The 23,761-nt window shown below is 40.7% G+C and overlaps 1 protein-coding gene across 8 annotated transcripts in view; it reads right to left on the reverse strand.

The window, feature by feature from the left end:
* Positions 1 to 23,761, reverse strand: part of KDM4C (lysine demethylase 4C) — a 415,179-nt gene that overhangs the window by 339,271 nt on the left and 52,147 nt on the right. For all 8 annotated transcript variants that reach the window (XR_013404839.1, XR_013404840.1, XM_015117703.3 and 5 more), the window contains one exon: positions 18,010 to 18,124. Coding sequence is in view for 6 of the 8 variants with exons in the window: in XM_015117703.3 (XP_014973189.3) it covers positions 18,010 to 18,124 (115 nt within the window). In the remaining 2 variants the exon portion in view is untranslated. The remainder of the gene's footprint in view (positions 1 to 18,009; positions 18,125 to 23,761) is intronic.

Genomic DNA, 23,761 nt, shown 5'->3' on the forward strand with positions numbered 1-23,761 from the left:
CATATCCCATGAGGTCACTTCTGTCCTGGCACCGCACACGGCAGGATCTTACTGACAAGAAGATAGTGGTATATTTCTCAAAAACAGCAGAAGCATTTTCTTAAGCAGTGACTCCTAAACAAACATTCTTCATGGCTCTGACAGATGTCAAAGAGTATAAATCGCAGGGCTGCAGGCTGGACAAACTTAAAATGGCAACTGCAGAACAGAATTCTTCACAATTCTCTCGATCAGAATCAGCTGGTGAGTAACTAGCTCATTAAGGCCTGGAGACTTCTGTCTTGCTTTGCTTTAGTACTGCCACCTGCTGCAGCTAACGCTGACTCAGTACATAACAGGGAGCAGGCCCTGTATGAGGTGTTTTATTTATGTCACCTCATTTTGTCCTACCAGCTAAACACTACTATCAACTATTATCAATACTGTTTTATAAATGAGGGGACTGTAGCAAAGACAGATAACTTGCCAAGACCTCACAGCTCATAATCACAGGGCCGGGGTTCAAGCGTGAGAACGAAAATTCTAACCCATGCTGGCTCTATTGTTTCTGAAGCCACGTGGCCAAACGATCAACCAGAAAGTCAACTCTCACTACACACTTTTTATATAATCAGGGAGGGAGAAACTTCCCTCTATCTCCCAACACCTAGGAAAGTCAGTAATTTGGTAACTATATTTCCTATTTTTTTAAAACACTCCCTGTCAAGAAGATGTTTTAAAAAATACTGGCATAGAGGAAGTACAGGATATACTCACAGATGTGCATTGTTTTTTAAAAAAAAACAAACTAAACAGAAATATTAATTTTATTTTACATATCTACATGTGGCTCTTGTAGAAAATCCTAAAGGGGACCCAAACCATATGATGCCCCTCTTTAAAGGAGACCAATTATCTCAACATTTACAAAAACAGTCATATCCCATGCTCAGAATCTGTCATTTTTACATATGAAAAATTTAAAACACAATAATCTATACTACTTTATGGCCAGGCACAGTGGCTCACGCCTGTAATCCCAGCACTTTGGGAGGCCGAGGCAAGCAAATCACCTAAGGTCAGGAGTTCAAGACCAGCCTGGCCAGCATGGTGAAACATCTCTACTAAAATGAAATATAAAAATTAGCCAGGCGTGGTGGTGGGCGCCTATAATCCCAGCTACTACAGAGGCTGAAGCAGGAGAATCCCTTGAACTCAGGAGGCAGAGGTTGTAGTGAGCTGAGATCGCGCCATTGCACTCTAGTTTAGGCGACAAGAGCAAAACTCCGCCTCCATAAAAAAAAAAGAAAAAGAAAAAGAATAATCTCTACTACTTTATTCATATTTTCCAGACTATTAAGCCCCTTGACAAATTCAACTTTTCTTTTTTTTTTTTTTTTTGAGACAGAGTCTTGCTCTATCGCCCAGGCTGGAGTGCAGTAGCGCGATCTCGGCTCACTGCAAGCTCCGCCTCCCGGGTTCACGCCATTCTCCTGCCTCACCCTCTCAAGTAGCTGGGACTACAGGTGCCCGCTACCATGCCCGGCTGATTTTTTGTATTTTTTGAGGAGAGATGGGGTTTTACCGTGTTAGCCAGGATGGTCTCAATCTCCTGACCTTGTGATCCACCCGCCTCGGCCTCCCATACGGCTGGGATTACAGGCATGAGCCACCGTGCCCAGCCAACAAATTCAACTCTTTAAATTGTATATAATACAGTATAACACAGCATTACAAAGTCATCGTGGCTTGTAATAAACTTTTATGGCAGAACTGCCTAAGTACTCAGGATCTAGTTTCACCTTCCTTAATAACGAACCTCATTTAATAGAAAGAGCAATATAGCTGAATGAAAACTGCATTTCCAGCTTCTCTTACAGCTAAGGATGGTCATAGTACAGGGTTCTGGCCAACGAAAGGTGAGCAGTCATCGCTGAGTAGAGCTCCCAGGAGACAGCTTGGAAGGGCTACCTCAGCAGGCACAAGCCCTTTGTGCCCTTCGCTCTCACTCCCTCTTCCTTCCATAAGACATTCAGACACAATTATTGGGCTTAGGCATCTACCAGGAGAACATGAAGGTAAAGATCTCATCATAGGCTGGCACAGTGGCTCACGCCTATAATCCCAGCACTTTGGGAGGCCGAGGCGGCTGGATTACCTGAGGTCAGGAGTTCGAGACCAGCCTGGCCAACATGGTGAAACCCCATCTCTACTAAAAATACAAAAATTAGCCAGGCGTGGTGGCACACACCTGTAATCCCAGCTACCCGGGAGGCTGAGGCAAGAGAATTACTTGAGCTAGGGAGGCAGAGATTGCAGTAAGCCAAGATCATGCCACTGCACTCCAGCCTGGCCAACAGAGTGAGGCTCCGTCTTAAAAAAAAAAAAAAAAAAAAGATCTCATCATAAAGAAAGCAGAAGAATTGAGGAGTACCGGTCTATAATGACATCATAGTCCAACACACTGGCCCTAGGCTACTTACCTCAAATTTTTACACAAAAGAAAACTAAATGCCCAATTTGTTTCAGCCACTGATTCTGAGGTCTTTATTACCGGCAGCAGGATAATGTCTAACTGATATATTTCTTCGTTAGCAAACAAATCCACAGATCCCCACTTCCCCCACTGACTAGTGGATTAAAATAAGAAAAAAACATAACAGAGTCCACAACACTAATGTGACCCAACAAAAGGAAAAGTGAATACCACTTAATTCTTGAATGGTAGCCAAGTATGGGCTGCACTTGAGCCTTTTCTTAACCACTAATACCTGGAAAATTCCAGTTTAAATAAAGAATATACCTGTTCTTCCCAATTCCTCTATACCACTCTGTGATTTTTCCTTCAGTTTCTCCCAGTTGTTTGTTTTCTCCACCTTGCTTCATTTTCTCTACAGCTGCTATTTCTTAAAGCAATGTCAGATTTAACATACTCTCATAACACATGGCAGAGGGCTGGTGCTATTGAGTTTCCCTTTTATTCTTAAAGAAAAACGGCCTAAGGTATTTCTAGTGGCCTCATTTTCATTCTTCATTCTTCACAGAATAAAATTCTGGATCATACACATAGGCACATTATTCCTTCAATGGAAAAGGAAAACTAACAATAATTTTCCTGAATATTAAACCATACGTCATCGTTACAGGACATTTGGAAAGTAAACTTTAAAATATCAAACATATAAATCTGCAAAGAAGAGAAAACCATGTCATCACTTTAGTGACATCTTTCTCTTAAAAACTTGTTGTAACTAGCATATATTTAGAATCAGACTCCTGGCATTCATAACTCTAACTCTGCACCAGTGACCCCCAAAAGCCCACTGACAGCTGGTGACTTATTTTGAGGAAACCATACTAGGATGCTGGGGTGTGGGAAGCAGCTCCACGACCTCCCTCATCTCAGCCAGACCTGCTGCTCTCTACCCTTGGGCAAGTGGATGAATTATGAGGGAGACTGTAAGCAATACTGGAAATCCAGAGTGGGCATTCCAAAATCTTGGAGATATATCTATACACGGTTATCCTGGTTTCCTCACATACCATTGTATTACAAACATTTTCTTAACATTTACTTTATTGTACATATTACCTCATGGCTTTAACAATTTGTATCTGTACTTCTCCTTTGTGACATGTAAGTTGTTTTACTTTTTTTGCTGTAGTAAGAAAAACACTAAAAAATAAAATTTGGTACAGAAACATTGTCCCATATATTTGATCATCTGCAAAACAGATTCTAGGAGAAGTTATAGATGAATGGTTCCTTTCTGACAAGAATTACTTGAATCTTTCTACTCTATTTGTAAATTCCCCCTAGGAAAAAATCACAGGCTTTTATATCTTACAAAATTATAATAAAGATAAAATTTAAATTATCTTCACATTCCTTTTATGAAATGGAAAACAGCAGGCCCAAAGCAGGAACTGGGCTTCCAACAGATGCTCCTTATCAAAGCCCTTCTGTAAATCTGCAGGCAAGGCTGGGTTGCAGGGGAAATGCCCTTCTGACCGGTAGAGGCCTCAACAGACACCAATCCAAGATAAGAAGAGCTCCAGAGTATACACAGTGTTCAAGCTTTAACCATCCTTCCTGGTGACTATCTGAAAGAGTAGAGAGAGAATAGGAAAGGGGGGTCCTCCCAGCTCTGCCACTAAGTAGGAGTCATCTATGATAAACCCTAACATTCAGTCTGAGCTTCCTCATCTATCAATGTGTTGACTATTATACCAGATCATCTCCAAAATTCTTTCCAGCTGAAATTGTCAATGACTTTATGTTCACCAGCCAAATTCAGCACTAAAACTCTCACTTTTCACCTGAGTTTCATGTTCTTTCTCCTTCAGTAATTCTCACTGCTGTGTCCCTAATACTTTCCCACAGAAATCTGCCCCTCAAGGCAGCATGCCAATCATCCAGAATTCACAAAATAGGCTCAGCTTCCTCATCCCTCACCTTGCTCACCGTGCCTAATGTCCATAATGCCCTAATGCCCTGTATTCTCATTACAATCTTGTGGACTATGCCAGTGCCCAGTAATCTTCACCTCTTTACACTCCTACTGTGCATAGTAATCGTGCCATCCACCAGGCTTCCGCCCATATAGTGTGTGTTGTTTATCCCTCAGGGAAACCATTTATGACTCTCGAGCTAACCAGTGAGCTCCTTGCACTGGCCAATACCTACCATTGCTGACACGTCTCACAACCCCATTGATCACTCAGAGTGGTCCTCCACATATATTCGTTGATTTATCAATTTACTAGTTTATTAAACATTTACGTATATTTCAACTGCGAAGTTTAACAGTCAAGAGGTAGAGAAGAGTGAAAAGAGAAATGACCAGTTCTACTCACATCCTATCCAACTCGATTTTTCTTTTTTTTTGACCGAGTTTCGATCTTGTTGCCCAGGCTGGAGTGCAATGGCGCGATCTCGGCTCACTACAACCTCCGCCTCCCAGGTTCAAACAATTCTCCTGCCTCAGCCTCCTGAGTAGCTGGGATTACAGGCACGTGCCACCACGCCCAGCTAATTTTATATTTTTAGTAGAGACGAGGTTTCTCCACATTGGCCAGGCTGGTCTCGCACTCCTGACCTCAGGTGATCCACCCACCTCAGCCTCCCAAAGTACTAGGATTACAGGCACGAGCCACCATACCTGGCCCCAACCCAACCCAAATTTTTAAACTATGTCTGACAGAAGATCAGACAGTCTCTATGTGAACATTCCAAGGTCAGTATTTCCTTACCTCAAGTGGCAGCCCAATCTGCTCTGGGGCAGATGCATTCCTTAGAAACTTATTCCAGAGATGGCCGGGCGCAGTGGCTCACACCTGTAATCCCAGCACTTTGGGAGGCCGAGGCGGGTGGATCACAAGGTCAGGAGATCGAGCCCATCCTGGCTAACACAGTGAAACCCCGTCTCTACTAAAAATACAAAAAATTAGCCAGGTGTGGTGGCGGGCGCCTGCAGTCCCAGCTACTCGGGAGGCTGAGACAAAGGAATGGCGTGAACCTGGGAGGCGGAGCTTGCAGTGAGCCGAGGTCGTGCCACTGCACTCCAGCCTGGGGGACAGAGCGAGACTCCATCTCAAAAAAAACAACAAAAAAAAAAGAAACTTATTCCAGAGACAGACTGAATTTTCCCACAGCGATCCCACCTAACCTTCTTACTTGCACCATTCTCAGGGGCAACAACCACATGGGCTTTAACTGCTCTAGCAACAACTCCTGCACCATCCCAGCTGTGCAGCTCTGGCAACGCTCCTCTGAAAACACAGTTTCCAGAACTAACAGAAACATTCTGGATGCAATGTGACCAGTAAAGCTGTCCTTCCATCACCTCCCGTATGGATGACAACTTTTGGGGTCATGTGAGCTGACTTGCTTCACTGAAGAGCAGCCATAACATGCTAGCAGATAAATGAGTTGTGATTACCTAGAAGCCTTATTTCACAGAACTAAAACCTGAAAGTCACAATCCTACAAGCCAATAGCTCTCTCTCTGCATCAAAACCTGTCTAGGATGACATGTTTGCCTTGGATGTGAAATTTAGGCAGTTAGTGTTCTGGCTTTGAACGATTTGTTATTTCAAAGTAAATGATATCCTGACATGATAAAAGTACAAAATGGAAAGGAATTCTCCTGGTGACTCAAACCGTTTAAACTGTTTTACCTCATTTGGAAACCCACAGCCTCAAATAAATTTGCTGTCCAAGAGCACCATCTGGTGGATAGAGGTATTTAAGCTACTCCATTGAGGGAAGAGGGAAAAAAGTCTATAGGTTAAATGCCACTATGCCTAACACCTTGGTGTGAAAAGATTCCCATGCCTCACCAACAGGTTTCTTATAAAGGAGCTCTTGATTTGACAAAATTCTAATACAAAAGAAATCTGGAACTGACAAAAATTCACTGTTATTGAATTTAGTTCATCTTCTTAAAGAAATATTGCTTATCATAAAGTAAACATTTCTGAGCCGGAAGGAACAAGAGACAGCAGTTAATTCAATTTCTTCCCCTTGTAGATGAAGACTATGACGAAAAGAGAGAGCTTTCCTGAAAGTCACAGCTAGGAATGGCAAACACTGATTATATACGAAAACAGGTCAAATATTCTGTGCTGTTTAATAACGCCTTCTATCTCAAGAAGCTGCAGAAGAAAGGCAGAAAATGGGGCAGTGGGTGTCTGTGCAAGGTGCCTCTCTCTCAGGTTAGCAGTGATCGGGCCACCCACTGTGGACTGTGCCCTGCCCCACACTGACCAACACAAGACCAGGAGCTGTCATACGCTCCCTCCTCCACCCACCCACACCCTTCATGTTAGATTTATCTGCTTTCCTCTACCTGTGAAAACCATCCTGCCAATAAAAACAATAAAAATAAGATAATTTTTTTTTTTTTTCTTTTGAGATGGAGTTTCACTCTGTCACCCAGGCTGGAGTGCAGTGGTGCAATCTCAGCTCATTGCAACCTCCGCCTCCCAGGTTCAAGCGATTCTCCTGCCTCAGCCTCCCCAGTAGCTGAAACTACAGGTCCCTGCCACCATGCCTGGCTAATTGTTTGTATTTTTAACAGAGACAGGGTTTCGCCATGTTGGCCAGGCTGCTCTCGAACTTCTGACCTCAGGTGATCCACCCACCTCAGCCTCCCAAAGAGCTGGGATCACAGGCATAAGCCACCGTGCCCAGCCAAGTAAGATAAATTTCCAATCATCTTGCTGAAGAACATCTATCATCGTGGGAAAGCATTCACAATGGGTCAAATGGAAGGGGGATAAAACTATGTTTACTGTACTATAAAAATTGTTTTTACATGCAATTATGCAGCATTTAACTGTTTTTTTCGTAGAAAAAAAACAGTGGAAGGAAATATACAAAACAGTTTTGATAGCTGCTTTCTCTGAATGCCAGGATTGAGTGATTTTCATTTTCTCTCCTATGTAATATCTTCCCATATTTTTCACATGTAATGTTTATATTAACAAAAAGGTAACTTTTACCTTAAAGGGGTGTAATTTATACTTATAGATTACAAAGAAAACTAAAAACAGAAAATGGAAAGAGGACACCAACCACCCATCCACCTAGTACAAGCACAGCCAAAAAAAAAAAAAAATTTCCCCAGCTCAAGGAAAAATATACCATATAAGACATTTATTTTTATTTTAAGATTCTCCACAAAAAATCTTAAGATTACAGGCACAGTGGCTCATGCCTGTAATCCCATAACTTTGAGAGGTGGAGGGAGGAAGATCACTTGAAGCCAGCAGTTTGAGATTGGCCTGGGCAATATAGTGAAATCCCATCTCTACAAAAAATACAAAAAACTAGCTGGGCATGGAGGTGCACACGTATAGTCCCAGCTACTCAGTAGGCTGAGATGGAAGGATCACCTGAGCCCGGGAGGTGGAGGTTGCAGTGAGCTGTGATTGTGACATTGCACTGCAGCCTGTGCAATGGAGAGAGACCTTGTCTTAAAAGAGAGAGAGAAATAAAAAAAAAGATTTGCCACAATATTTTTCAAACTTTTAAATTTTATATCATTTTTCCATTAATAAGTACCTGAAGATAACAAAAGTAATAGGCTAGCAAATTAATATTAAAGAAAAATCTTGGCGGTACAATTTCTTTAAAATATGTTCTATATTTTGAGATGCAGAGACATGAGTTCATATGTTGTCCACTTGTAAAATTTTGCCTGGTTTATAAGACAAAACACAGGACATGATGTGCCCCAGAGAACTCCATGGCTTCCAGTTTGAGAACCACTGTCTCTGAAGGTGATTCATTATTTGAGACACATACCAGGAATGCAGTTACCTGAAGGCCAATAAATAAAGATAGAACATAGTTACCTTGCCCTAAGATCTATGCATCATCTATGTGCAATAGATAACTCCAGAGAAGTCATCTTTTGCTAAGTATCTTACAGAAGCAGTTGTCAAGGTGTTTTCTGAGGACCACCAGGAGACACGCAGACCCTGTCAGAGGGTCTGTGACATCAAAACTATTTTCAAAATTATACCAGAACATTAGTACATTAGTATTTGCCTTTTTCACTCTCATGAGTATAGAGTTTTCCAGAAGCTATAGGACATATGACCTTATAACAGATTAAATGTAAAAGCTGATATAAAAATCCAGCAATCTTTTTTTTTTTTTTTTTTGAGACGGAGTCTCACTCTGGTTGCCCAGGCTGAAGTGCAATGGCATGATCTCAGCTCACTGCAACCTCCGCCTCTCAGGTTTGAGCAATTCTCCTGCCTCAGCCTCTCGAGCAGCTGGAACTACAGGTGCACACTATCATGCCTGGCTAATTTTTGTGTACTTTTAGTAGAGACAGGGTTTCACTATGTTGGCCAGGCTGGTCTCGAACCCTTGCCTTAGCCTCCCCAAAGTGCTGGGATTATGGGCGTCAGCCACTGTACTCGGCCACAATCTTCTATTAAGCTAGACATAAGAGATTTGAAAAATGTAAACTAATGTGACTCTTCTTACTAATTTTTTAATTGGGAAAATAGTCACCTTTTCTTTTTCTGTCTGCTCCCCTCCATCCTATAGTCACCTTGTATAAAATAATATATGTTGATATGTAATGGATTGTTTTAAAGAATTAACTATTTTTTTTTTAATTTCCTTTTTTTTTTTTTTTTTTTTTTTTTTTTTTTTTGCATGAGCCACCGTGCCTGGCCTGAATTTCTAATACAATAAAAAAGAATAGATATAACCTCCTTAAATGAAAGTTATTTGAGGTTCACAATAATTATTATGATTGTAACAGGGCCTTAAGACTGAAAAGTTTGAGAACTACTGTCTTGGAATAATAGAGTTCAGAAAAATGCCCACTGGGGAAGGTCACCTCAACCCTCCTCATCCTTCTCATCCAAAGCCCTCCCCAAGTCTCTTGCTGTAACCAGACCATCTTGTTGTAGTCTGTTGTTAGATCACACTATTTTTCAAAGCTATTTTTTCTATGCCATGCACTCATCAGACACTATGCCAGAGACTGGAGCTAGAGAGTACATGAGAAATAACACCTGTCACCAATGAACTCAGAGTCTACTGCAGAAGAAATAGCCATGAAAAGATATGCCACAAAAATAAATACAAGTAACCTTCATCTTCTGTTACCATTTTCCAAATACATGCTATAATAATTTTTTTACCCAATATTCACTGTCCAAAGTAAAGACTCTCTATGATGGTGTCCACCAACACAACTGTTTCAGTTGTATACAAATCTAGGTCAGAGAATATAGTCTGCAGCTAAGTTGTATCTCAGATGTTTTCCCAAAAGGAATATGCCTAGCACCCATATTAAATAAATTGGCATCACTGCTGTCATCTTCCCATCAGTGAGTGAAAATGTCTCCTGAAAAAGTAGAAAACCCCGAGGAGAAAGTAAGTGAGCATATGAGACCTACAGAAGACTATGAAGAGTTGGAAATGATGGCACGTACTGAAGGAAGGAGGCCCATCAGATATTAACTTGACATGTCCCAATCTCTTCAACATAGCAGAGTTGCTCCTGAAGAGCTTCACCATGTGACTCAAAATTTTGAAAAACCAGAGAAATTCCTTTTGCAGTGGACTCACAGCCATTCTCAGGGTAGGAGACCAATGATTATCAGGCTGGTACAGGAAAGGTTGGGGGACACCTTTGGAGATCTGGAGGCAGCAGCAATGAAGGAGCAACATGATTCAGTGAAGGAGCTGAGTTTCAAAGCAAGTGCAAAATGGTCTGAAAGATCCAACAACAGTGTAAGATAGCAGAAATTGAAGGTAACAGGTAGGGCAGCATCCCCTCACAGTGAAGTGTGGCTGTCTTCCTCCAGTGACCTGCAGAAAACTATCGCCAAAGATGGTTACACACACAGGAAATTCTCAGTCTTTATGAAATGCTATCCCATAGGTTTATTACAGAATCCAAAGGCTAAATTGCTCCATGGGTACTCTGACAATGAGGATAAGCTACCCCCTTTTGGTGCAAAACATTGGTTCAAAGGGGCCACTGAAGACTGCCCTGTATGTTATGCTATGAGGCATTCAAACTAGAGAGCCAGCACGATGGAGGATAGAGATGAGGATTAGGGGAGGAGCTATGTGTCACCACTCAGCAAACGGAAACTCTTACAAAGACGACTTGAATACACACAGGAGGTTCATCTAGGGTTATAGATTATGAAGATAATAGCATGAGCAAAACATGTGGAACTTCATTTTATACCTCTATTTAATGAAGCATTATCATTAGAAGAATCATCATTATGCTATACAATAGGTATTGCTAGAAATGCAGCCCAAAATAGCATAGAATACAAGCCTGATGATCTTTTGTCACTGCACTAACGTAGGTAATGTTGATGTCTATTCTTAGCTCTCACACACAGAAAAAAAGAGATGCAGCTCTGCCTTCAAAGGTCAGTGCAGGTGTACATGGCTACTGGCCATCTCAGCAATGTTATACCTTCTGTCTTTTCTACAGACATCTGCTGACTTGCAGGTCCTTTAGCCAAATCTTATCACCCCACCAAGTTACAGGACTTTTTTTTCTCTCTGTCCCTCTTTTATCTTTATCTTTGTGTGTTTTGTTTCCCAAAGAAACTCTCATACTGCTTCTAACAGAGGGCTAAGTATTCTAATGTAAAGGAAGTTAACAAAGGCTAATTAAAACTCCATTGGCAGAACAGCCCTTAGTGAAACATAACAAAAAAAAAATTCAGATCTTAAGTTCCTTATGTGTATGTACTGTTTCCAAAGAATCATCTAAGACTTAACCCAGGACCAAAGATGGCTCTATTTCTAAGATCTTTTTCTAACTACAGAAGGTTCCTGAAATCACTAAACACTCCAATTTCTTTCTTGCAAGGAATCAATGCAGTCAATTATATTAATCTCATCCTCCTGAGAATATTCAAATTTTTTTATATCCCATCTATCTCAAAAAGGATTTGTACACCCTTCCCCAAGAACAAATAATTGTCCTCTATGTAAGGGGCTGACAAACATTTTCTGCAAAGAAACAGTAAATATATTAGGCATTGAAGGCCATATAATCTCTGTCACAACTAACTCACCTCTGCCACTGTAGTGCAAAAATACATAATATGCAAATGAAAAAGTAAGACTGGGCTCCAAGAAAGTTTTATTACAAAAACCAGCAAAAGGCAGAACTTGACAGCCAAACCCTACTCTTCATATATACCCAAAGGCTGGATTCACCCCATGCCTTTGAGAGTCTTTGTGTTTTGGTTTTAAAAATAATAACTTGCTTAAGTTGTGTTACTGTTGCCATAGGTTACCACCCATGGTGTTCAGATTTTTTAGTATAACCTAAGGAAATCAAGCTCTAAAAGCAGCAGCAGAATAAAAGAGGGGCCAGCCAGGCACAGTGGCTCATGCCTGTAATCCCAGCACTTTGGGAGCCCAAGACAGGCAGATCATTTGAGGCCAGGAGTTCAAGACCAGCCTGGCCAACATGGCGAATCACTGTCTCTGCTAAAAATACAAAAATTAGCCAGGTGTGGTGGCAAGCACCTGTAATCCCAGCTACTCGGGAGGCTAAAGCAAGAGAACTGCTTGAACCCGGGGGGCGGAGGTTGAGATCGGGCCACTGCACTCTACCCTAGACGACAGAGCACACTCCATCTCAAAAAAAAAAAAAAGAATGAGAGGCCAAGACATGATAAAAGGTTAATATCCAGAATCTACAAAGAACTCAAACAAATTTACAATAAAAAAGCAACCCCATCAAAAAGTTGTCAAAGGATATGAACAGACACTTCTCAAAAGAAGACATCTATGCAGCCAACAGACACATGAAAAAAATGCTCATCATCACTGGTCATCAGAGAAATGCAAATCAAAACCACAATGAGATACCATCTCACACCAGTTAGAGTGGCGATCATTAAAAAGTCAGGAAACAACAGATGCTGGAGAGGATGTGGAGAAATAGGAATGCTTTTACACTGTTGGTGGGAGTGTAAATTAGTTCAACCATTGTGGAAGACAATGTGGCGATTCCTCAAGGATCTAGAACTAGAATTACCATTTGACTCAGCCATCCTGTAGCAGGACAAGCGGCAGACAAAACCCCTCAGACACCGAGTTGTAGAAGGAAGGGCTTTATTCAGCTGGGAGCATCGGCAAGCTACCGTCTTAAAATCCAAGCTCCTCGAGTGCACAATTTCTGTCCCTTTTAAGGGCTCACAACACTAAAGATTTCACATGAAAGGGTCGCGATTGATTGAGCATACTAGGGGGTACGTGACAGGGGTTTCATGCACTGGTAGTCAGCGTGAAACAGAACAGAGCAGGGAGTTTCATGGTGTTCTTCCATACAATGTCTGGAATCTATGGATAACATCAGTTGCCAAGTCATAAGTTGATTTTTAACTACCAGGTTTAGGCCAGGCAGGCCCAGGCCTGGTTTCAGGTCTGGTTTTGGATCTGGTGCCTAGTGCCGGGCTGCCTGCCTTTGGTTTCACTTCCTTTTTTATTCTTAAAACAGGTACTGAGTATAAAACTATATAAAATAATGTGAGAGAGTCTCTCTCTTCCCTCAATCCCATTACTGGGTATATACCCAAAGGATTATAAATCATGCTACTATAAAGACATGTGCACACGTATGTTTACTGTGGCACTATTCACGACAGCAAAGACTTGGAACCAACCCAAATGTCCATCAATGATAGACTAGATTAAGAAAATGTGGCACATATACACCATGGAATACTATGCAGCCATAAAAACGGATGAGTTCATGTCCTTTGCAGGGACGTGGATGAAACTGGAAACCATCATTCTCAGCAAACTATCACAAGGACAGAAAACCAAACACCACATGTTCTCACTCATAGGTGGGAATTGAACAATGAAATCACCTGGACACAGGGCAGGGAACATCACACACCGGTGCCTGTGGGGGGGATGGGAGCTGGGGGAGGGATAGCATTAGGAGAAATATCTAATGTAAATGATGAGTTGATGGGTGCAGCAAACCCACATGGCACATGTATACCTATGCATCAAACCTGCATGTTGTGTACATGTATCCTAGAACTTAAAAGTATAATTTAAAAAAAAAAAAAAAAAAGAGAGAGAGGTCAAGACTCAAGCCAGGGGATTTCCAGACCCTTCTCCCTCTCCTGTCAAGGATGACTACTCTGATCTAGTCCTTCATGTACACCCTCACCCCTAATTCCTGTGCTATAGCCCAGCTTGGATCAAAACTACCATGGTAGCTTCTCTGCTCCTTAAAAGATTTGCCTGGGGCTAAGAGACAAAATTCAGAGTCTAGAACAAAGTAAGTGGGGCTGCTGTGGGGCCATGGGTCAGATCCATGACCCAGGCCCACAGCCCTGATTCAGGCCTCTCTCCCATATGCCACAGCTGCTATTCAAGTTTTGTCTCATCCTCCTATGCTCCTGCTCAGCAAACAACCTACAATTTCAGCAAAAATACTGAGACTATTAGCTATGGTTTCACCCTTCAATTTACCTAGCTCCAGTCCCACCTTTTACTCTCTCTCCTTTCACTGGAACTTACTCATCAAGGCCAAGTTCAGATGTCCTCCCCACTCCAGAAAGTCTTACTTGAATGCAGGCCTGCTCATACTATCTCTCCTGCAGGCTGCAAAGATTCAAGACCACTGCACCAACTGTCCCTCCACCCCACTAAGTCTATGAACTACTTGAGAAGCAGGATTCGTATCCATCTTTGCACCTTGCACAAATTACTTCTCTTATCTCTCCACACCCTCTCCAAGAACTCCCACCCCACCAAACAAAGGCTACGATTTTCTTACCACTCTTTTAAGATTAAGGGAAATAGCTACCATTAGAAATTCAAGGAAAAAGTAAACTGCAATTTGATGACTCTCTAATTCCTTTCAAAATAATGCCATGAACCATAAGAAACCAGTTCAATTTAAATACTGAACTAAAGAATTAATGTAAAGACAAGACAGTCAACAGCAAAACAATGCATGGGCTTTTTAAATGCACATTCATTGCAATGAATTCAAACATTCCTGACAGTAAGCTATTATTACACTCACTCTTCATCACGCCCTTTAAAGCACTCTTTCTTTTGTTATTCTTCGTCTACCTCAAGGGGGGTAAATACAAGTTATTTTTCATTTGTTTGAATTTAAGTGTCTTGAGTGTGATTGGTTTTGTTTATCAGAAGCAGTTTGCAACACTCCTCTCATGTCTGTCTTTATGCTACAAAAGCACTGAAAATGTCAGTCCAGCTCAGGAGCTGCTAAATGCTTCCACAGAGCCTGCAGAAATTCTACAAAATACTGCCTTGTAGGTCCTACCAAAATGATAGATTCCCAGCTCTAAAACCTGTAAATGATGAGGATGTTTTAAAACTGCGTGTTTACAAACCAGTGGATTCTGTTCATTGGATTTTAATAACAAAAGTTACTCAAATCTGAAGTCTAGAAGTCAATGTTCCCTTGAAGCAATGCCAATGAGTAATCCCAATACTTTGGGAGGCTGAGGAGGGAGATCACTTGCTCTCCAGGGGTTTGAGACCAGCGTCAGCAACATAGGAAGACCCTGTCTTTACAAAAAGCATTTTAAAAATTAGCTAGGTGCCGGGCGCGGTGGCTCACGCCTGTAATCCCAGCACTTTGGGAGGCCGAGGCGGGCGGATCACAAGGTCAGGAGATCGAGACCACGGTGAAACCCCGTTTCTACTAAAAATACAAAAAATTAGCCGGGCGCAGTGGTGGGCGCCTATAGTCCCAGCTACTCAGGAGGCTGAGGCAGGAGAATGGCGTAAACCCGGGAGGCGGAGCTTGCAGTGAGCCGAGATCGCGCCACTGCACTCCAGCCTGGGAGACAGAGCAGGACTCCGTCTCAAAAAAAAAAAAAATTTAGCTAGGCATGGTGGCGCCTGCAGGTAGCCCCAGCTACATAGGAGGCGGAGGCAGGAAGACTGCTAGAGCCCAGGAGGTCAAGGCTGCAGTGAGCCATGATCATGCCATTGCATGCTAACCTGGGTGACAGAGCAAGACTGTCTCAAAAAAAAAAGTGTGTGTGTGTGTGTGTGTGTAGCCAATCTTCTTTCATCTGTATCCATTCAGCTTTATTTTCTTAAGTAACTGAAAAACAAATCCCAGTCCTCATGTTATTTCAACCATATATCCTTCAATATGCATCTTTAATTGCTAAGTTAAGAAAATTACACAGCCATCATTCCACCCAATATGACAATTCTACAATATCATATAATACCTTCAAAAATAAGAATGGTCTTTGAAATAACTGTTCAGCAATTAAAAATTCATATATAAAATTTGAAATTGTGCTACTACCTCATACGCAGGATAGATAAAGAAGTATAAACCAGTAAGAATCGCTAAAACCAAAGAAAAGGGAACTTAAGCCAAAAAAAAAAAGAAAAGCATGACAAAAAAGAAAAGCGTATAAGAGACTTGAAAAGGCACTTCACTAAAGGGGAAATCCAAACAGTTAGTGAACGTAAGGGGAAAAAAATCATAATGCAACTTAAAAACCAAAAGATACGACTACACACACCAACAGAACGGCTAAAATTAAAGAAATGACAATATTGAGTGTTAGGGAGGATGTGGAGCAAAGGAAACTTGGAAACATTGCTATAGGAAGTGTAAGCTGGAAAAAACGTTTTCTTCTAAAGCTAACATGTATATATAAGGTATACAAGAAAGTAGAAGGTATAAGGTATGAAGTATAAGAAGCCAGACATAAAAGAATGTACGCTGAATGATCCTAGTTATATAAAATTCAGAAACAGGCCACACTGAGCTGTACTGTTAAAGTCAGAATATCTAGTTACTGTTGAAGGAAAAGGGGAGCCTATACTAGGTAATAGGGCAGGTAAGGGAATTCTCCGGTGCTGGTAATGTTTTCCTCGGTGTCAGAAATGGTACACAGGTGTTCACTTTACAATAATTCATAAAGCTCTAGGTTTACGCTCTATGCACTTTCTAGCTTATTTTATATTACAAAATAAAAAAGGTTTCAAAATAATATAATAATGGAATTAAGGCAAGGATTATTAATGAATGCCATGGATGCTAAATCCACTAAATGAAAGGCTGTTGGGGACAGATAGACACCTAATATTTGAGTATCACCCCATAGATCACTTATTAGTGACAAAGGGGAATCCTTGACTAAATCATTACAGGATGGGGGCGGGAGGAGTTATAACATTACTGGGAAAATTTCAATATGGTCTATACACTAGATAATATTATATAAATGTTAAACTCCCTTGTAATTAAAAGATACATGCTTATATAATTCAGGGTAAACTATCGTGATGTCTGCATCATACATCAAATGTTACAGGAGAGAGAGAGAGAGACAGAAACAGAGACAAAGAGAGACAAAGAAACATTAAGCAAATGTGGCAAACTATTAGCTATAGATCAAGTATCCCTTATCCATAATGCCTGGGCCCGGAGGTATTTCAGATGACGGATTTTTTCCCATTTCGGAGTATTTGCATTATACAGGTTGCGCATCCCTAATCTGAAAAATCCAAAATGCTCCAAAATCCCAAACTTTCTGAGTTTCAATATGATGCTCAAAGGTCATGCTCAAAGGAAATGCTCACTGGAGCATTTTGGATTTTGGATTTCTGGATTAGGGATGCTTAACTTGTACTGGTGAACCTAAGTGAAGGGTATCCAGGTATGTATTGCACTAGTTCCACCTTTTGGTAGATAAGAAATTTTTCGAAAGAAAATAACATGCCAGGCCTGGTGGCTCACACCTCTAATCCCAGGACTTTAGGAGGCCGAGGCAGTTAGATCTCTTGAGCTCCGGAGTTCAAGACCAGCCTGGGCAACATACTGAGATCCTGTCTCAATAAAAATTTCAAAAAAATAATAAAATAAATAAAAAAAGAAAATAGAGAGCGCATACAAGGTTTCAAAAGACAAAGAACTTTTAGAATTAGGGTTTTAAAATATCAGGAAAAGGCAAAAAGAATTAGAATATAACCAGTGAATTATGCCCCATTAAAATGGCTAAAAATACTGTAATAACATGTACTTTTTTAAAAAAAGAAAAAAATTATTACAATTTGTCTGTGAAAAAAAAGGACAATATAAGCCTGTTCATATATAACTTTTTTTTAATGATTGAGGTAAAGTAATGGAAAAATATATCAAAAATACTGCTTCTGCTTTAAGGTGTCAGTATGATGGATCATATTTCCTGTTTTCCAAACATTTTTATAATGTATTTTTGCTTTAAAAAGTTTTAATGTAATGAAAAGATCAGCCAGATAATCACACACCATATTACTACTTAACAATTTCAGGTATTTGTACAATTACCTAGCTTCAGTTTGAAAAATACCAGCAGCAGAAATCCTACTGATGAATATTTCCTGTCATCCTTTGAGGAATCACCCAAAAGCACAACAAAAGAACACTTCTAAACTGCTTAAATGGTAACAAAACTGTCACATCCAATGATCCTTTACAAAACTCACTGTAAATATGAATGTACCTCATCATATATGCTTCCGTTAATATCTGCACCATAGATGGGTGCCACAAAAGTTAAGTTCTTCCAGTACTTGCGCTCCAAATCTTCGTAATCCAAGTATCTTGGAGTACAATATCTGTAAACGGTAGATGACAAAAAAGTACAAATCAGTAAGTCAGTTTTAGGGGTTTTCCCACCAAAGTGATTTAAATCTCTTTCTAAAACAAAATCCTACCAAAACGAAAACACTGCATGTTGTCAAATCTAACAAGTAAACATACAAATTGATTTACAGGGTGGGCGCGGTGGCTCAAGCCTGTAATCCCAGCACTTTGGGAGGCCGAGACAGGCGGATCACGAGGTCAGGAGATCGAGACCATCCTGGCTAACACAGTGAAACCCCGTCTCTACTAAAATACAAAAAAAAAATTAGCCGGGCGAGGTGGCGGGCGCTTGTACTCCCAGCTACTTGGGAGGCTGAGGCAGGAGAATGGCGTGAACCTGGGAGGCGGGGCTTGCAGCGAGCTGAGATCCAGCCACTGCACTCCAGCCTGGGCGACAGAGCGAGACTCTGTCTCAAAAAAAAAAAAAAAAAAAAAAAAAAAAACAAATTGATTTACATAGCTATCTGAATATTCTTAAGGTTGCTAAATAACTCAATATCACTTTACATTGCATTAGAAAATTACTTTCATGAAAACATCAACAACAGAAGAAGAAAAGTCATTTAAAAGTCATTATTTTAGCTTTCAAAGTATTTTTAAAATCTTTAATCACTATACCATGCTAAGAAATTTTACATATTTATATGAAAATGACATAACACTTAAAGAAAAACTGACAAACAATAATCTTGCTAAAATTCCAAGAAAGTAAAGTTAAAACAAGATATTTGGCAGTTCAGCAAAATGGTTGGCAAATGCTGAATATATTAATGACAAGAAAATAACGACACCTCTTAGACAACTAGAGTAGGAATATAAGGTGGTAAAACCATTCCAGGATATAATTTTTCTACACATATAAAAAGCTTTTGGCCGGGCGCGGTGGCTCAAGCCTGTAATCCCAGCACTTTGGGAGGCCGAGACGGGCGGATCACTAGGTCAGGAGATGGAGACCATCCTGGCTAACACGGTGAAACCCCATCTCTACTAAAAAATACAAAAAACTAGCCGGGCGAGGTGGCGGGCGCCTGTAGTCCCAGCTACTCAGGAGGCTGAGACAGGAGAATGGCGTCAACCCGGGAGGCGGAGCTTGCAGTGAGCTGAGATCCGGCCACTGCACTCCAGCCTGGGCGACAGAGCGAGACTCCGTCTCAAAAAAAAAAAAAAAAAAAAAAAAAAAAGCTTTCAAAAATTGATATATTTGACTCAAAATCTAAATGTAGAAATTAACCCTAACAACACAGAGATATGTACAATGACAGTCGACCCAGATGTTTGCTGCAGCATTAATTGAAAATACAAGTTTATATCCATCAACCAGTAATTAGCTTAAAAAATACAGAATATAAAACAAGATAGATCATTCAAGATGCTGACATCAAATCTACCTACAGAGAATAAATCAGGTTACATAAGTGTGTATACTATATCTAATTTACGTAAAAAAAGAAAAAAATCTGTAAATGTATATTAAGTCATCAGAAAGAAATATACACCAAATTAATAGTATTAATGGTTATCTCTCACATAGAAATTACAGAAAAGCACTTACTTCTCTGTATTATTAGGAATTTGAACAATAATCTTACCACAAAAAAGGAATATCAAATGTTTCTTCAGGAAGAAAATAAGCAAAGAAAGAAACAAATGAGAAAATAATGAAATGAAGTTAAGAAGGTATTTAGCAGTAACAGAATCCCTATAAAGCATACTGGACATTTTAGATTGACTAATTATAGAATAACCGACATCTACACTCACTATACTGGGGACCCCAAACTAGTTATCTGTGTAACAAGAACATCAAATAATGTAACAACTATATTCAAAATATCAAACAACTTAATTTAACAACTGTATTCAAAATATAGAACAATTTGAATTTATCCAGAACACTAGAATCTCAAGCACAGCCAAAAATAAAAAGGATGGGCATGGGATGGGCGTGGTGGCTCACACCTATAATCCCAGCACTTTGGGAGCCCAAGGCAGGAGGATCATTTGAGCTCAGGAGTTCAAGATCAGCCTAGGTAGTGAGACCCTGTCTCTATTTTCTAAAGAATTAAAATTTATTTTTAATTTTGTTAGTGCTTTTGTTTTGTTTTGTTTTGAGATGGAGTCTCACTCTTGTTGCCTAATGCAATGGTATGATCTCGGCTCACCACAACCTCTGCCTACCAGGTTCAAGCGATTCTCCTGCCTCAGCCTCCCCAGTAGCTGGGATTATAGGCATGCACCACCGCACCCAGCTAATTTTGTATTTTTAGCAGGGACAGAGTTTCTCCATATTGGTCAGGCTGGTCTCAAACTCCCAACTTCAGGTGATCTGCCTGCCTCGGCCTCCCAAGTCCTGGGATTTACAGGCGTGAGCCAGCACGCCCAGCCTTAAAAATGTTTTTAATAAAAAGAATTAGCATGAAAGCACCATTAACCTGTCATCATTCCACCACTTCTACTAGTAGGTTCCAGTAGTATCGGGAATTCTAGGCATAAGCTAAGCAAGCTAACTAAAGGTCAGAGTCAGGTGACAGAGACAGGTGTACACCCCTATTCCCCAGACAAGGGGTTCCCAATCCCCAGTACGGGTCTGTGGCCTGTTAGGAACCAGGATTCACAATAGGAGGTCAGTGGCAGGTGAGCATTACTGCTTGAGCTCCACCTCCTGTCAGATCAGTGGCAGCATTAGATTCTCATGGGAGTGTGAACCCTGTTGTGAACTGTGCATGTGAGGGATCGAGGTTGCGCGCTCCTTATGAGAACCTAATGCCTGATGATCTGAGGTGGGACAGTTTCATCCCAAAACCATACCGCCACCCCCATCCAGAGAAGAATTGTCTTCCACGAAACCAGTCCCTTCCCAAAAAGGTTGGGGACCGCTGCCCCAAAACACAGAATGATCAGAAAGGAGAAGATAACAGAGATGCTATGTATGAGGACTTCTACAGAAACTTCCAAGATTTTTGGAAATTGAAGCCCTAATCTGCTTTATACCATATACCAAGACCTATATAATATATCACTATGTACTCAATCAGTAACAACTTTTTTTTTTTTTTTTTTTTTTTGAGACAGAGTCTTGCTCTGTCACCCAGGCTGGAGTGCAATGGCGTGATCTCGGTTCACTGCAACCTCCACCTCCTGGGTTCAAGTGATTCTCCTGCCTCAGCCTCCCAAGGAGCTGGGATTACAGGCACGTGCAGTATCAGTTTTTAAAAACTCATAACTCTAAGAGAGAAATTTAAAGTTTGGTATTGTCCATTGAAGTTAAATTCTAAAATCCTTAAATATATTAAACAAATATTAATTCTCAACTAGAAAAAAATGACCAGTTCACATGGCTAGTATCTGATCAGAGCCCTTCCCTTCCCTAATGGACGTCCAACAATCACAGCTGTTCCACAAATCCAGTGTAAATTTGCCCGATACTGATTCAACCACATCTTCTTACCCAGAACCTCTCACTCACTGCGGCACAGTTCTTAAGAGGTGGGTTCCAGGGCCAGGCTACCCATGTTTAAATTCAGGCTTCCATTCATAAGCCACATAACCCTGGACAGGGGGCTGAATTTCTCTGGAACTCAGTTATTCCTCTGAAAAGTAGGGATAAATACAGCTAAGCTTGTTGTGAGGGCTCCATGAGATAATTATGGAAAGCACTTGGCTCTGTGCCTAGAGGAAAGTACACATCAGTAATGTAAGTGATTCATATTACCTACCATTATAAATTTTTATATTAGAGTTATATCGGAAATCTCTAGGTTTACTTTGGACTACATTGCATTATCAACCAAACGAGCGTGTCATCTTCTCTACTGCTAAGACTGAGCACATGAGGGACTGTGTGCCAATGCCAGGGCATGTGCTGAAGAAAAACAGATGAATGGAAAGATCCCAGCACTTTGGGAGGCCGAGGTGGGCGGATCAGAGGTCACGAGTTAGAGATCAGCCTGGCCAACATGTTGAAACCTCATCTCCATTAAAATACAAAAAATTTAGCCTGGCATGGTGGCGCAAGCCTGTGGTCCCAGCTGCTCGGGAGGCTGAGGCAGAAGAATCACTTGAAACCAGCAGGCGGAGGTTGCAGTGAGCGGAGATTACGCCACTGCACTCCATCCTGGGCAACAGAGTGAGACTCCATCTCAAAAAAAAAAAAAAAAAAAAAAAAAGACCAGCAGAAAACCTCCTGTCTCCAGTAAAAATTAATCTCATAACATGACCATTCCACAACCAGGCGATCCTGGCACAGCTCTGTGTGGACAAATAAAAGCCTTGGTTCATTTATTTCAAATGCTTAGAAATCCATTTCCTTGGCATTTGAAATAAATTTCTACATGAAACTGGCAGAAGAAATACAACAATATGAATTTCAAAAGTTGTTTAACATTACAATTGTAATGAAACTAATCTAAATCAAAAGACAAATTACCTTTTTTTTTTTTTTTGAGACATGGTCTTGCTCTGTCACCCAGGCTCGGGGGCAATGGTGCAATCACGACTCACTGAAGCCTCAGCCTCTCAGGCTCAAGTAATCCTTCTGCCTCAGCCTCCCGAGTAGCTGGGACTACAGACACATGCCACCATGCAAGGCTAATTATTTATTTTTTGTAGAGACGGGATCTCACTTTGTTGACCAGGCTGGTCTTGAACTCCTGGCTCAAGGAATTCTCCCACCTCAGCCTCCCAAAGTGTTGGGATTACAGGCGTGAACCACTGTACCCAGCGTAAATTAACTTGCAAAGAAATAAAATTAAAGCTAGAAATAATTTTTCAAATAATTTCCCATAATGGTTACATTTTACAACTAAAAAAAGCCAATAATTGTTTAAAACATCTCTAAACTCCAGAATGTCAAGAAATGTATATTCTCTTAATAAGTAAATCTTTATAATTTGCCTAAAAATTTATACCATTTTAAATGTATTTTAGTTTTTATAACACTATTTATTCATTCCATCAATATATATTGAAAAAGCACCTACCATATCCCAGACACTATACCAAGCACTGTGCACACAGTGATACACAAAACAATGTCACCTGAATGGCTATCTTCAGAAAGAGTAAATCTACAACCAAGCCAGTAGAGTAATAATTTAACAGAGATATGTATAAAATTAGTACTCAGTAAAATTATCTTGAGGTAGAAAACCGATACCATGCTGCAATAATCAAATGGGCTAGAGAGGATGATCAAAGTTTCTTTATAACGAGAGAAGAACGAACTACAAGCCTCAAGTCTTAACAATATTTTGAATTGCCAAGTAATACAAACAATGATTGCCTCTCAAAGTTATATATTGCTATATTTGAAATTTTATTTGATTTTTTTCAAGATAGGGTCTTGCTCTGTCACCTAGGCTGGAGTACAGTGGTGCAATCATGACTCACTGTAGCATCGACCTCCCAGGCTCAAGCAATCATCAGCCTCCTGAGTAGTTGGAACCACAGGCACATACCACCTGCCTGGCTAATTTTTTATTTGTTGTAGAGATGGGGTTTGCCATGTTACCCAGGCTGGTCTCCAACTCCTGGGTTCAAGCATTCCACCTACCTCGGCTTCCCAAAGTGCTGGGATTACAAGTGTGAGCCACCACATCCAGCCTATTTTT

Source organism: Macaca mulatta, chromosome 15 (assembly GCF_049350105.2).
Source record: "Macaca mulatta isolate MMU2019108-1 chromosome 15, T2T-MMU8v2.0, whole genome shotgun sequence".
NCBI classification, from domain to species: Eukaryota; Metazoa; Chordata; class Mammalia; order Primates; family Cercopithecidae; genus Macaca; species Macaca mulatta.